This window comes from Durio zibethinus, chromosome 18 (genome assembly GCF_047325235.1).
Source record: "Durio zibethinus cultivar Kanyao isolate XHJ-2024 chromosome 18, ASM4732523v1, whole genome shotgun sequence".
Lineage (NCBI taxonomy): Eukaryota > Viridiplantae > Streptophyta > Magnoliopsida > Malvales > Malvaceae > Durio > Durio zibethinus.
Window position 1 is genome coordinate 9,155,101 of NC_143179.1, and position 13,900 is coordinate 9,169,000.

The following is a 13,900-nucleotide window of genomic DNA, read 5'->3' on the forward strand; positions in this document are numbered from 1 at the left end:
ATAACGGTGAGTTTATGTGGCAAACATAACCAAAACAAAATCAAAACCATGGTAATATGACATGATCATTTGCAATTTTGCAATCAAAATAAATGTTAAAAATGCAAGAAAGATCACACGTTAAGCGGCAATGGAGATATGAATCATGTTTTGTAGAATATATTAAAACTATAATAGAAGTTCTTCTCCCCCAACCTCAATCTTGACGTCTTTCTACTCCTTGAAGTTCGTTCCCATTCCATGTCGTCTTTTTTTCTTATAAATATTCAGGACTTAGATGACTTATTCATGAGGCAAATAAAATCCTCTTTGACGGGCGGCTAGCAGCATCTTGATCGGATTTCAAATACCAATATGTTTCACATAAAATCCTCTTCAAGTTCCTGCAAGGACTTGCTTGTCGCTGCAATTTGTTTGTTTGATGTCATCTTTTCAGAGACCATGAGACCCTTGTAGCTTCTTATCTCTGCTTGTCTTTCCTTTTCAAGCCTTTCCAGTTCCTCACGATGTTTCTGCCAGAGAAATCAAATGGATTTTCATTTTAGACATCCAAATAAGAATGTGTGCATGTGCAAATGAGTGCACAGTATCAGACTATAATCTGAAGATTTTCTGATCACAGAATTGCAATCCAGGAATTGTAAATACACTCCAACATTTAGCACCTATTGTGTAAGTATTCAATAAGCTACATTAACAAAACCACAGGAAGTTGTTTGGTTTCAAGGCAAATATCTTAATTATTAGCAGCAAAGAGAAGCTGAACACCAGTCCATTGAAACATTGTGCCATTCTGATCATAGTTTCCAGTCATTTACTATATTTATTAGCACATATATGTATTTGGTCTAAGAAACTGAACAAGAAACAAAATCCAGGTATATTTTGATGTATATAGAACTACAACATTTCACATATATTTAATTCAATACAATTTATATGTGCTATTATCCTTTATTCTTTACAGATTATCTTGCTTTTGCCCTTCATGAATCTGGAATAGTATAAGTATTTTTTACCCTAAGCAAAATCCAATAGGACAACTTTCATTTTCATGCTACAACCATCTAGGATATTCATGTTCTACAGCATTCCCAAATAAGCCATCAGCTGATGTAACCAATATCAAAACTACCAAGGAAAAAACAGTGAAAGAAAAAGAGCCTCACTTTTTCCCTCAGCTGTTGCTTTCTCTCTGCTCTTTCTGCTGCACTAACCGCTTCTCTCTCAGCTGCAACAACATATTATATTAAGTGGCATTAGTTACATCAAGAACAAATAAAAGAATTCTAATCTCAAAAACTAATGTAGAGTAGTACAGAAGATGCAAAAGGCAAAACCAACATTACTGCATAACAGCATACTAGGATGGAAAACAGGATACAGAAAAGCATAACAAGCAGAATATATAACGACAGAAATCACACCAAATTTCTTTTGTAAACAATGATAATACTATCTTTAGTCCTATGTCATGGCAGAAAATGAAACCGCAGACATTTGCTTACCTTTCAAATCAGGTTTCCTTTCCACTTTAGTCCTGTTCAACCTGTTAACTATCTCATTTATCCGCTTCTCCACTCTCACAGTCCGGACCTAAACCACGTGATAAAATCAGACAAACATCCACTCTAGATGAAAACAGATGAACAAAAATATTAATAATAATCAAAGCAATAAAGGAGTTTACCATCTTGGAATTGTAAAAGCCAACTTGGCCAACATCCATGGAAGGAGTTTTTTTCAAGTTGGACCATGGAGTGTAAACAACATCGATATTGTTCACTTTGTTGCCTAATCTCACATAATAATTAAGACAAAAAAGATTGCAGCTTATTATAATGCATATTTAAATTATCAAATTTACAAAAAAAAAAAAAAGGAATTAATGAAATTAAAATAAACCTTGGATTGAATTAGCTTTAACAAGCTTGGCACAATATTTAAATTATCAAATTTCCCAAAAAAAAAAAAAAAAAGAAAAAGGAATTAATGAAATTAAAATAAACCTTGGATTGAATTAGCTTTAACAAGCTGAGCACAATCTTCAAGCAAACCTTCGCTTATATCATCGATGGTTTGACCTTTATGAAGTCTTACATAAACATGAGCAGAAGACATTTTATCCACATGGAACCTGTAACAAAACTAAATTCAATCACCAAAATCCCTACATAATTCTAAAAGAGGGGAAAAAAAACCCTAAATGCTTGTGTTTATAGCACAATCGAACGAAAGAAAATCAAAAAAGAAATTACCAAATGTCTTCGGGGAAGCCGTATTTGATGAGTTCCTCGTTCTCGTACTTGTCGAGACCCATGAAAATGGTGTAATCGCCAGCCTCAGGTCGGGCTTTGAAGTAAAACACCATTTTTTTCTTCAAAGTTTTTTTTTTTTTCCTTCTCTCTTGGGAGACGAGAGGCAAAATTAGGGTTTTTTTAATCAACCTTCAGTTACGGGAATCTTGGGAGATCAGATAGCGTTGACAAAAATGTCGCCCAATGCGATCGCTGATTGATGCTGGCCTTTTTCCAAATAACAGCGTTTTAACTAAGCTACCGCCACCGCGACCGCCACCGCCAATAATTAGATCTGTAATGGGCCGGATGGGCCCAGTTCTGTTACAATTCAAAATTTATTGCCGAAGGCCCAGTTCAGTGGGCTTGAATTGGCCCATTTGTTGGTAAAAATACTAAAAAATTAATTTTATTAATGTTTGATATAATTTTAGAATTAATTTAAATAAAAAATATTTTTCATTAAACCTCAATTCGAGTCGGCCCAAGTCTCAAAATCATATCTAAGACCAACCCGAGATGAACCTAACCGATAAGTCAAACAGCTAATCCAATGCATTAATAAATTTACGTATCAACTTATCTTACGCATATAATATTATTTTCAAACTTTTCTCAATTGTAATAGATATACCATGTTTAGTGATTTTGTGGTATTTATAATTTTATAGCTTTTCTCAGGTTGTAATATAATATATATATATATAGAGAGAGAGAGAGAGAGTAGTTTGAGAGTCATAAAATAGGCAAAATGGGTTTTGAAACATTGAAATATTTTGCGAATCATGCAAAGTCTAATGATTGTTCCCAACTTTGTCATTAAAGATGACAACCATTATACAAATACCATTGAAAATTTAAAATTTGTGAAATTATTAGCCTTACAATTTAGGTAAAAATAATAATTTCATTCATATCTATCATATTATGATTCGATTTAATTATATGTATTTAATTTTTTTTTTAAATTAAATTTTGAATCGAATTTAATGTTCTTTAAAACAAGTCAAAATAAAATCAAAGTTGATTTTATGCAAACCTGCTTCACCCCAAATTAGTATACATATATATATTATTTATTTAATTTTATATTTATATATTTTATATTTATATTAAAAATAATAATAAATAATAGTTTATATTAAAATAATATTTTGATACCAAACCAGATCAAATTAGGAGAACAAAAATCTCCGAATCCGACATGTTACTATCCCTAATTCAGAAAGTCAAGATTGTCTTGAATCTTTTGAGAGTAAATGAATAACTATAAGCCAATGCAATGTCTCTGACATCAGGAAGGGTGAAGAAGCAGAGATAAAACTCCAAAAAAAAAAAAAAAAGGGAAATTACAAATTTACATATTCCATTACTTTAAAAATTCTGTTGTCACTACAAGTCCATGTGTTTCTTTTTCCATTTTGGAACATCCCCAAGAGTCTTTGTTAAATACAACATGGAAAGTGAAAAATGAGAGTAGCCCAAGAAACAGTACAAACAGAAAGCAATTTTTATTGCTTTTAAACAACAAATAACACACCAGGTTAATTGTAATTAGGGGATCAAATGAGAAAAAAGAAAAAGAAAATTACATGTCAGCCTTCATACTTGCAGAGGTTCTCAAATCCCATGTATTCATTCCTCTCAATCTGCCTTATCATGTTTGATATGCCAACACCACCTAGCAAAAATAAAAACAAAAAAAAATTTTAGACAATTTTGTTCGTGACATTTTTTTATTTAAAAGATAAAATATCTTTTTTTTCTCGTTAGAGATTGTCATTAGACATATAATGATATTTTTTATTTTTGCATCCACATATCAAATTGACTTAACATGCATAATGACAAGCCAATCTTATTATATCGTCAATTTACCTCACAATTTTCTTACCTTTCATTTATAAATAGAATTATTCAGGTTGTATTTAAAAATCTTACTCTCTTCAACTTTCTTTACTTTGTACTTTCCTTTTGATCTTTATAACTTTAGCGTAAGAATGCAAAAGCAAAGAACGTTCTCTGCTTTTGTCATTAATTATTTTTTTTCTCTAGTGATTTCAGGATTTTACTTCTCAAATTTCGAGACTCGATGTCAACAAGTTTGATGCATGAAAAAGTGTCTTGCCAAACCAATAACAGGAATATCAAAGCTCACCTAGTGATACCGCACTAACGAAAACTGTGAAGGTTAGAATGAAGATGATCAGAGATGCCCTTCCAAATACAATTATCAGTCTTCTGACAATATGCTGGCCGATAAGGGCAGCAATGGTAGCCACAGCAGTGAAGTAGAGAGCTGTCAAATAAAGTAGGAAAAATGTAACTCCATAAAAATGTGGAACAACAACCATATCCTAATCTAGAGGCAAGATTGCTGACACCACTACCCCTATCCCTTGCCGGTTTGGATGTTCCCTAGTTTTATTTCCAAATGATGAGAAGAAGCTTCAATAAAATTATCATGTTGTTGTGAGTTTCCAGCTTACCATATGGTACGGGAAATCGTTTCAGAAGGTAATATTCTACAACAGACATGGATGAGGAGAAGATCATGGCAAAGGTAGCAGTAGCACTCGAGACCTGTACAGAAGTCAGTGGGAGCCAAAAGATTAGAATTAACAATGGATAAACTTCAAGGTCAGAATGAGACAAAGAACACATTTTCCCTTCATGTTACCATCATTCCAATTTATATCTGAAGGACACAAAGAAACTCACCTGAGGAGGGACACCCAGTTCCAAGAATAGTGGACCCATGATAAATCCTCCACCTAGGCCAAGTAGACCACCGACAATTCCGGCTAGTAGTCCACAAGCACAATAGGTAGCAAGCTGATGCAATCGCCAATTTGTGCCTTGATCTCCGTTGGATGCAATTACTCTCCGTCCTTTATACAGACTAACTGCTTCATAAATAGATACCCCAAGTGAAACAGGGATCTGGAAAGCAGAAAGGATGCCATAAACGAGGTTTCAAAGAAGTTGTGTGACGAGGATCATCATTGATCCTTAACATTAAAAAATTATATCTTGATCATGTAATTCAACAAATGGAAAGAGGCAATTGAGGTGAAAAAGATAGAATGTACCTGCAACAAGTTCAACACCCAATACACTGCTGAACAAATAACTGTATGATTCTGTTGCCAAAAGTCATATGTTATCAGTTTCGGCTCAATAATTCATAAATTTAACATACTTAAACCATAAATAAAGCAGAAGAAACATAACCTTGGCAATCTGCAGTACAAGGAATGCAATCCAAACAAAACAAAGAAGCCCAAGTTCTTTCCAACAAACGTTCTCCCAAATAGTGACCTGCAATGATTGCGCTAATTAAATCTGAGAAAAATGGAATTGAACAACAGCTGGTTACAATCAACTCACTTCTTTGTCTGTGTTATCCTTCGGAAGGTCAATGTTTGGGCCACTAGGAAGAGGCTTGTATTCCACATCTCCACTACCAGTACCTGATCGTATGAGAAATATTTAGGTTTATTTCAGAAGGAAAATCAAGAGGAAAGGATCACTGAATGATCTTAAGGACTTAGTAAAGGAAAAAAGCAACTGACCATTTGATTCCAAACGCCTGGCAGCCTCCTAATATCCAAGACAAGTAGCTTTCAGATAATTAGCAATTAATTTTAGTAATATAAACACACCACACACTGAATGAGGAAGTTTCCTCTTTGTTTTAGCAGATCAAGCAGCAAAGGCACAACATTCTGAATGAAATTATCTAAGCAAGTATGATATTTTTTTTTATATCAAACATCCTTGAAATCTTGTAATTTATAATTCATGATGGCGGAAAGAACTTATTTAAAATATTATGGAAGGAACTATCCTTTAAAATCACAATGGAATGTAGAACAAACATACAGAGCTCAAAGCACAGTTATTCGTAAAATTATGAGACTATGAGTTAACAAAAGTACCTTTTTCAGTAAGGTTTCTTTTTTCCACGTTTCAACACCCCTGTAGAATGCCTTTGTTGATGTTCCTGCAAGCCATCCCATCAAAATTAACAGATTGTGCTACAAGAACATTATGCCCAGCAAATGCAACAATAAATCAGCAATCCGTTACCTATAAAGAGAATGATAAGTAAAACTGTGAGCATCCAATCTGCAAAGATCACGTTAAATGCGACTCCTATGCTAATTCCCAGCATGAGCATTGGCTGGATAAGCAGAGCCAAATCATAATCGATGACAGGCATATCAAGTGTAGGATGCCTTAGCTTAAGGTTGTAGTAAACAGTTGAAGCTGCTGCACCCATGATCATACCTAGGAAACCAAAAACATAGAATTAATGAACTCATTTAGTATAACAGAGTAATCTGTTTTGCTAACAAGTTTTCTAATATTTTCACTATTAGCATTCAAAATTCTCAAAATGCTGCATTTAGAACTTACATAATTTTTGGAAGCATCTTAATACACCTATTTATTTCTCTTTTTTTGTCTTGGCTAGGAAATTTCAAAACCTTAAAATCACAGGTAGCTTACAAATTACAATCAAATGGTAACTGCAATTTTGAATCTCTCAAAGTATGCCACTTGAACAATTCTGAAAGTTTTTAAGCCTACTTTTGGGCTTTCACCAAAAAGATGAGTAAATTTCAATTTTTTGCCTTTAAAGTGGAACTTAGAGTTATGATTCAATAGCAGAATCCTTCTACAGATTTGTAATAAAGTCCCATTTTTTTATTAAATTCAAGAGATCTCCTGCAACAAAATTGTTTCCTCTACTCTCAAGGACAAACCCAAATGGTCAAAAGTTTTACTGAAGCAATTTTTACCCAAATGCAGTACCTTTTTCTTCTTTTTTTTTCCCATTAATATTTGCTTCATAAAATTTTTTACCATCATTCTAAAATCACATTAAATGTATTCTTATTTCTTCAATGAAAAAAGATCAATTACCCATCTTACATTTTGAAATAGCTGTGGCTGACTTTGGATCAAACCCAATAACAAGGCCAAGCATAGGAACAAAAATGCCACCTCCACCAACTCCTCCTACACTCCCAAACGCTGCTCCAAAGAATCCAATTATACTTCCCAGCACAATTTGCCAACTAAATTCCATTTCCTATACCAAACAAAGCATTAAAAAAACTTTAAAATACAACAAATTAAGGTGATCAAATACGTTAAAACAATAATCTAATGAAGAAAAAATGCATGTTTATAACGTAAGGTAAGAGGAAATGGATTGGAATATATACTTACAGGCCAAACATGGTGATAACCTGATTGATTAGATTGCCAGAAGAAATTAATAGCTTTGAGAAAAGAATTATAATTTGTTTCAGATTCCTTGGTGGATTCTCCATGCTTCAAGCTTCTCTCAGCTGAAACTAACGTGAAAGCTAAAGCAAAGCTGAGGGAATTCAACATTATCGATCTCAAAACACTCCGTTTCACTCCAAATTGCGCCATCTTTATTTCAACTTTCTTTTTTTTTTTTCTCTATTGAACGAATAATTTTTTAATTTCAACACTTTTTCCGAATCAAAATCTCTGTTTTACTAAGTTTGAAAACTTTCTCTCTTAAACCGTTGGCTTACGAAGAACAACGTTAAAGGCGTTTGGATTCCAAGAAACCAGGGAGGAAAAAGGCAAGAAAACAACATACGATTCAGGAATTCAAAAATTGGTTAGGCTTCTTTGACTCTCTTCTCTCTTACGTCCCTGTTTTTTCTGTGGAAATGAGCTTCTCTCCTCCGAACATTGAGATTTTATATTTAGAAAGTGAGAGAAAGGACAAAAAATGGGAGATTCTAAACTGAACGTTAATCATTAATTTTCCTTGTTAATTCTCGGATCGGCTGTTGACTGCTTGGCCCACTCGGATGGACCTCCGCTTCCTCGTCCAGTCAGCAGAATAAATGATAAAATAAAAATTGAAAGTTATGATTAGAATAAAATATAAATTCGATTAAATTATTATAGAATTAAATTTAAATTCAAATAATTTAATTTATTGAATGAATTGGATTTAAATATTTTAATGTTCAATTTGAATAATTGACATGTTTAATGAAAATTTTAAATTTTAATATATTTTTATTATTTTATTTTTATATATTAATTTGAATTTAAACTAAAGTTTGAATATATATAACCGAATTTAAAATTTAATATGAAAATCAAATTTATTTTTATTAAACGAATTTAATCGAATAAATTTAAATAATTTGATTTTTATTTTGAGTCAAATTTAAATTTAAAAATTAAAATTTAATCTCGAATTAAGTTTTTAATAATAAATTTCGAATTAGACTTAAATTTTTTATTATATCGATTCGATTTAATTCAATTACATTTTTATGTCAACATGACATTTTACTTTCAAAAATATTTTATATATAATATTAATTTTGTATTTAAAAAAAAAAAAGAAAATATAGGAGTATAAGCTTTTTATGTGAATTAAAAAAAATCAAAAAGTTTGAATTTTATTAATTTATTTTTATTGGCCAAAAAAATAATGTACTTTTAATGTGATACATGTGGTTGTCAACCTGTCATTAAATTATTATATTTGACTTGCAAATGTTGAAGTAAAAATTAGTCAATTTAGTAGTATCAGTTTAGGTTGAATTTAAGTGTCATTTAACATTAAAAATTTAGAGACATAAACATACCTTTTGTCATGAATATAGTATTGAAATTGAACTTAAAATTTAATTCAGTTGCTTTATTCTGTTGTTTTTAAAAAATAATATTTAATAAATATAAAATTTTAATTTTAAAATTTAAAATTTTTTATTAATAAATTACAATTTTCTTTGTTAAAAAAAATTAGTATCCAAAGTGTTTCTAAATTTATCCAAAAAAATAGTAATATTTTACATGTCTAGCTAGTTATAATAATTAAGAACTTAATTCCATAATAAAATATCAATCTCTAAACTTTAGATAAAAAAGAAAGTATATATTATAATTTGTAATTCTATTCCATTAAGTTTTATTTTCCATCTTTTATTAAATTTCCCTTTTTGGTACATGATTTATATCATCAAATTTTGCTAGGAATATATATGGGGAAATTGCTTACACTTAGACTAGAAAATACTCAAAATCAAAAGACAAAAATAAGAAGATAAAGAAAAGACAAAGAAAAAAAAAAAAAACCTCAAGTGATCACTCAAGGGGACTAGCAAAGCAATATTAGCCGAATGATGAGATTATTCTTGATTATGCTTCATATTTTCTTTTGTGCTACACCTTTGCTTTAGCAAATGATTTTTTTTTTTCATATGTACTTTTATTTTTTTTAACATAAAAAAACTCGTAATTCAAAGAAAAAAGAAAAAATTATAAGTATAAATTAACCATCATCACTAGCAGCCTAGGATTTTGATAGTTTCCATACAAATTTAAAATGATAACATTAATGTCAGCTTTTCTTTATTAAACACTCAAAAATAAACTTGACCTAAAAACCCAACTAATTATAATCACAAGAACTGCTAAAAAAGGGTGATAGCATCAAAAATAAAAAAATAATATACTTTTAAAAGTTTATTGTCTTTGTATTCTTTATTAATATTGCAAGTGATTAAATCATTTTGGTTTGAATTTTTCTATTTAAATATCACAATTATACCACAATTTATCAAAGCTGACGTAATAATTTTGAATTAAAGAAAAAAATAAAGGAGAAAAAGAGAAATTTTGAAGAAATTATTTGGAGGGGACATTTGATTTTAAAAGAGGTGGACAGATTGGGGACAATGACTCCCGAGCTCACGACACAAGACTCATCTTGTTGTTTTGTTTTAACAGTGAAGGAGATTCGCTTGCTAGTTGAACAATTGACCAAACATTTTGCAAGGACCACTTTCTGTTTCTTTGGACATCCGACCAAAACATTGCAAGGAGATTCAAACCAGGGTTACATGTATTAAAAGGTTAGATGTATTGAGGGGGTTAGCAGTGACCTTTTTAGGAGTTTGAATCAGTATGAAACGGAAATTTTAGGGATGGGTTAGGGTTTGGCACATGCTTTTAAGCTACGTAGCCAGCAGTGAAGGTCCCCGTCCCTCTTATTTTGACAGGGAAAAGATGAAGCTAGCTAGTGCCTGAACAACTTGGACAAAATCCCCACAAAGCCATTTTCAATACCAAAAAATAATTAAACTGATAGAGATGTTTCAGGTTGAATATGCTTGACGTAAAACAAAATGATTGCTTTGCATGATTAAATTAGTATTCTATTAGTAGTAATAAAAGAAAGAAAGTCACCAGCTCAGTGTAAATATATCATTATCCTGGCATGGCAACTTGACTGTGATTATGACAACTAATTGAAAAGTACTGCTGGTACATGTAGATCACAGAAATGTGGAGATCCAAGTGCATGGCTAAGTTAGGGTCAGGGTTACCACAGAAGCCAAATCCAACATGATAAAGAGAGTGTAATTATCAGACCCACAACAGTACTAATTGGTGATTGACCAAAGAGCTTTGCTACTTAATTTGCTTTTCGTCACGTCCATATATAGCTATTTTTAGAACGCAGTTTTACTTACGTAATAAAGATCCTTTTAAATTGCCGTCCTGATTCTGGGAACCACACCACTCCAACGCTAAAAACAAACCAAGATGAACCGGAGCTTAGCTCTGATGAAACTACAATTACAAAGGTCACGGAGGATTCCCATTTTGCCTAGAGAAGAAGATGGGCAAATGCAATATATATAATGTTGTGACTGTGTTTTCTTCCTTTCCTTTCCTTTGCCCAATTAGAAGGGACAATGGAAAAGGAATAGGGCTATAGGCTCATGCATCGTCCTAAATCTAGCTGTGGGACTTTTTCTTTTTGTGTCTACAGTCATAAGCATCCATGCCTCTATCAACCAACCACTTAAAGAAAAGTGACGAGTTTGCATCAAATTATATTTGATATTAATAGTTTATATATTAATTTTGATTTGATTTGACTTAATATTTTAGATCTTAAAATTTTTTAAAATTGATTTAAATTTAAAAAATAAATCTTAAATTTATTTATTAAATTTAATTTATATAATAAAAAATTAAAAAAAATTTAAAAAATAAAATGTAAAAATAAAAATTCATATTTATATTTATATACTTATATAATTATAATATTTTAATTATATATGTTATTCAGATCAAGCCAAATTTGGCTTAGACTTGAATTCTTTTATTCAAGATCCAACTTAAAATTTAAATAAATTTAAAAATTATATCCAATTCAATTCAATGGATTTTAATTTTTTTATTAAAACCTTCTTCAAATTTGAGTGAACTTTTGGATTTTGACAGAGAACTCAGTTCTTGAACAGGTGCAGTTATGACCCAGTTTTTGGGCCTGGTTTTGAGTCCTTCTCGGCGTATTAGTGAAAGCAACTCTAAGAAAGGTCCAGACCAAACCAGAAAGGCCCATTCGGCCTGTTTCAACTCTAACATCTAACTTTCTTCAAAATCCCGGGTTTTTGAGTTCCCTCCGATGACAGTTTTTTTCAAAGAAATGGGGCAGTTTCAGCTTCAACAGGTCTTGACACCGAAGCCATATCCTTGCAAATTAATGCCTTTAGCTTCTTTTTCACATCCCGCTTTTAATCGTCTCCCAAAATTTTCCACACTTCGTCTTTTTTCTGGTTCTCCGAGACTCACTGCTCCCCTCGAGTTTCCCCTTCATCAGTCTCTACCCACCGTTCGACCTCGCTTGGTATGCAAGATGAACGGCTCAGGTTATTTGGAATTTAGTCCTATGAAAATCCCTATTTTTAATTTAAATAATTGTGGGTGGATTTTTTTTTTTCAATATCGAGAATCATATGCGTATTGACTTTTGAACAAGCTTCTCTGTGTTGGGAATTTTCCCGAGCAGTTCATGTGCAAATGTTGATAAATCTTAGGAAGGAACAATTTATCAATCCCATTTTTTTTCAGATATTATTTCGGAGCTAGAACTTGGAAAGCCAGGTGATAGGCGAAAACCAGAGAAGCGCGTTAATGGAGTATTTTGGATTATACTTCTTAATCTTGGAATATATGCAGCTGATCACTTGTTTAAGGTACTCTTTTGAATTTTCTTGGTTACACTCTTTGTTTGATATTGATGGGGGATTTTCCCTAATAGCAACAATTAACCCAAATGGTTTCTGTGCTATATTTGGCTATTGAAAAATGAAGCCTTGAATGGGTTCCATTATTAGTCTTCTTGACTCCAAAATTTGAGTTTCTTTTTTCCCTTTCAATAGGTTCAGGGCATTCAGTCTCTATACTTGTATCATAGTTGGCCTGCTTGGTACCAATTTGTGACATCAACGTTTTGTCATGCTAACTGGTAAGCTCTTTATTTCTACTGAGATTGCATAGACATCGGATATCAATAGCATGGAAGACCAAGTAGAAAAAGCTTAAATCTTTTGATAAATGAATTGCGGTTATCCAGCACGTTTGTCTTAATTGTTTGCTTAGATGTTCATTATTCTGCTTATTGTCCTGCTCAGGAAGCATCTTTCTAGCAATCTCTTCTTCTTGTACATTTTTGGTAAGAATTTTGCTCTTCCCTTTGAATTGAGAATGCTTGTAATTTGTAAACATGGATGTTGTTCAAATTTGATTGATTTTGGGTTTTGATTGTATCCTTCTTCATAAAACAGGGAAACTCATTGAAGAAGAGGAAGGAAATTTTGCGTTGTGGCTTTCTTACGTTTTTACAGGTGCCGGAGCAAACATTGTTTCATGGCTGGTTTTACCAAGAAATGCAGTTTCCGTTGGTGCTTCTGGTGCCGTTTTCGGGTTATTTGCAATCAGCGTCCTTGTAAAGGTATGCCAAATTGTCCATTCATATATAAATGTATGTAACCAAGTGCACCTCTGTTTTTTCATTTTTAACTTTCAATTTCTATTTTTATAAGGAATAATAAATTGTCCAGACACTGAGAACAAACTTCTTAACCCCTTTTTTCTTGTTGTAGATGTCTTGGGACTGGAGGAAGATCCTTGAAGTGCTTATATTGGGTCAATTTGTTATAGAGAAGGTCTAAAATTTTAAAAGGATAGCAGTTTTTTTTATGTTCTTGAAAGATTGTATTGAATCAATCTGAGGGTTTTAATCTCCTTAATGTTGTGTCTTGGCTTCGGCAGGTGATGGAAGCGGCCCAAGCTTCAACTGGCCTGTCTGGATCTTCCTATTCCTTGCAAAGTGTCAATCACATTGCACATCTCTCTGGTGCTCTTATTGGTGTTCTTCTAGTATGGCTTCTTAGCAAAATTCCTTCTCAATCTACTGATAAAGAAGTCTCAAAGTTGCATAGAAATAGAAGCTGAGTTAAATCATAATGGAGATCTAATGCAATGATGAGCTAGAAAGATGAATTTAATCTTTGAGGAATGGAAATGTGGCACAATTGCTTTTTGCATGTAACTAATTCAATCATAAAACAGATTATTGTTGCAAAAATGAATTATTCTATTAATTTTGAATATCTCCATATGTGTAGCTATCTTCCGAGAAAAAAACAAAGCAATTAGCATTTCCAATGTTTGTAATTAGCAATTAGCATTTGTGAATTGTAATTTTCCACTGTTTTTCTATGTAGCATGTT

At 32.0% G+C, this 13,900-nt stretch overlaps 3 protein-coding genes across 3 annotated transcripts; 1 reads left to right on the forward strand and 2 right to left on the reverse strand.

The window, feature by feature from the left end:
* Positions 1–37: 37 nt before the first annotated feature.
* LOC111299330 (uncharacterized) lies at positions 38–2,557 on the reverse strand. Its single transcript, XM_022894462.2, has 6 exons — positions 2,259–2,557; positions 2,010–2,137; positions 1,691–1,794; positions 1,509–1,596; positions 1,170–1,231; positions 38–512 (listed from the first exon to the last, which is right to left on the reverse strand). Exons 1-6 carry the CDS (start codon positions 2,369–2,371, stop codon positions 360–362), a joined length of 648 nt encoding a protein of 215 aa, XP_022750197.1. The 5' UTR covers positions 2,372–2,557; the 3' UTR covers positions 38–359.
* A 1,091-nt stretch (positions 2,558–3,648) lies between these two features.
* LOC111300423 (sulfite exporter TauE/SafE family protein 3-like) lies at positions 3,649–7,955 on the reverse strand. The gene is made up of 12 exons (XM_022896054.2): positions 7,539–7,955; positions 7,239–7,398; positions 6,390–6,590; positions 6,239–6,303; positions 5,873–5,900; positions 5,688–5,770; positions 5,532–5,618; positions 5,390–5,440; positions 5,019–5,240; positions 4,787–4,880; positions 4,456–4,596; positions 3,649–3,978 (listed from the first exon to the last, which is right to left on the reverse strand). Exons 1-12 carry the CDS (start codon positions 7,746–7,748, stop codon positions 3,893–3,895), a joined length of 1,428 nt encoding a protein of 475 aa, XP_022751789.2. The 5' UTR covers positions 7,749–7,955; the 3' UTR covers positions 3,649–3,892.
* A 3,799-nt stretch (positions 7,956–11,754) lies between these two features.
* Positions 11,755–13,865, forward strand: LOC111299332 (Rhomboid-related intramembrane serine protease family protein). Its single transcript, XM_022894467.2, has 7 exons — positions 11,755–12,034; positions 12,237–12,361; positions 12,548–12,633; positions 12,800–12,840; positions 12,953–13,119; positions 13,271–13,333; positions 13,440–13,865. The coding sequence occupies exons 1-7, from the start codon at positions 11,791–11,793 to the stop codon at positions 13,620–13,622; spliced, it is 909 nt and encodes a 302-aa protein (XP_022750202.1). The 5' UTR covers positions 11,755–11,790; the 3' UTR covers positions 13,623–13,865.
* Positions 13,866–13,900: the final 35 nt, after the last annotated feature.

What these genes read in the sequence shown, in the direction of transcription:
- LOC111299330 (XM_022894462.2), bottom strand. Translation starts at nt 2,371, where the DNA reads ATGGTGTTTTACTTCAAAGCCCGACCTGAGGCTGGCGATTACACCATT. An exon ending in GGCTTCCCCGAAGACATTTG is followed by an intron (nt 2,138 to 2,258) that starts GTAATTTCTTTT and finishes GTTTTGTTACAG; the next exon opens with GTTCCATGTGGATAAAATGT. An exon ending in TAAAGCTAATTCAATCCAAG is followed by an intron (nt 1,795 to 2,009) that starts GTTTATTTTAAT and finishes ATGTGAGATTAG; the next exon opens with GCAACAAAGTGAACAATATC.
- LOC111300423 (XM_022896054.2), bottom strand. Translation starts at nt 7,748, where the DNA reads ATGGCGCAATTTGGAGTGAAACGGAGTGTTTTGAGATCGATAATGTTG. An exon ending in AGCCACAGCTATTTCAAAAT is followed by an intron (nt 6,591 to 7,238) that starts GTAAGATGGGTA and finishes TTGGTTTCCTAG; the next exon opens with GTATGATCATGGGTGCAGCA. An exon ending in GGGTGTTGAACTTGTTGCAG is followed by an intron (nt 5,241 to 5,389) that starts GTACATTCTATC and finishes TCTGCTTTCCAG; the next exon opens with ATCCCTGTTTCACTTGGGGT.
- LOC111299332 (XM_022894467.2), top strand. Translation starts at nt 11,791, where the DNA reads ATGACAGTTTTTTTCAAAGAAATGGGGCAGTTTCAGCTTCAACAGGTC. An exon ending in CTTCTTCTTGTACATTTTTG is followed by an intron (nt 12,841 to 12,952) that starts GTAAGAATTTTG and finishes TTCATAAAACAG; the next exon opens with GGAAACTCATTGAAGAAGAG. An exon ending in GTCAATTTGTTATAGAGAAG is followed by an intron (nt 13,334 to 13,439) that starts GTCTAAAATTTT and finishes TGGCTTCGGCAG; the next exon opens with GTGATGGAAGCGGCCCAAGC.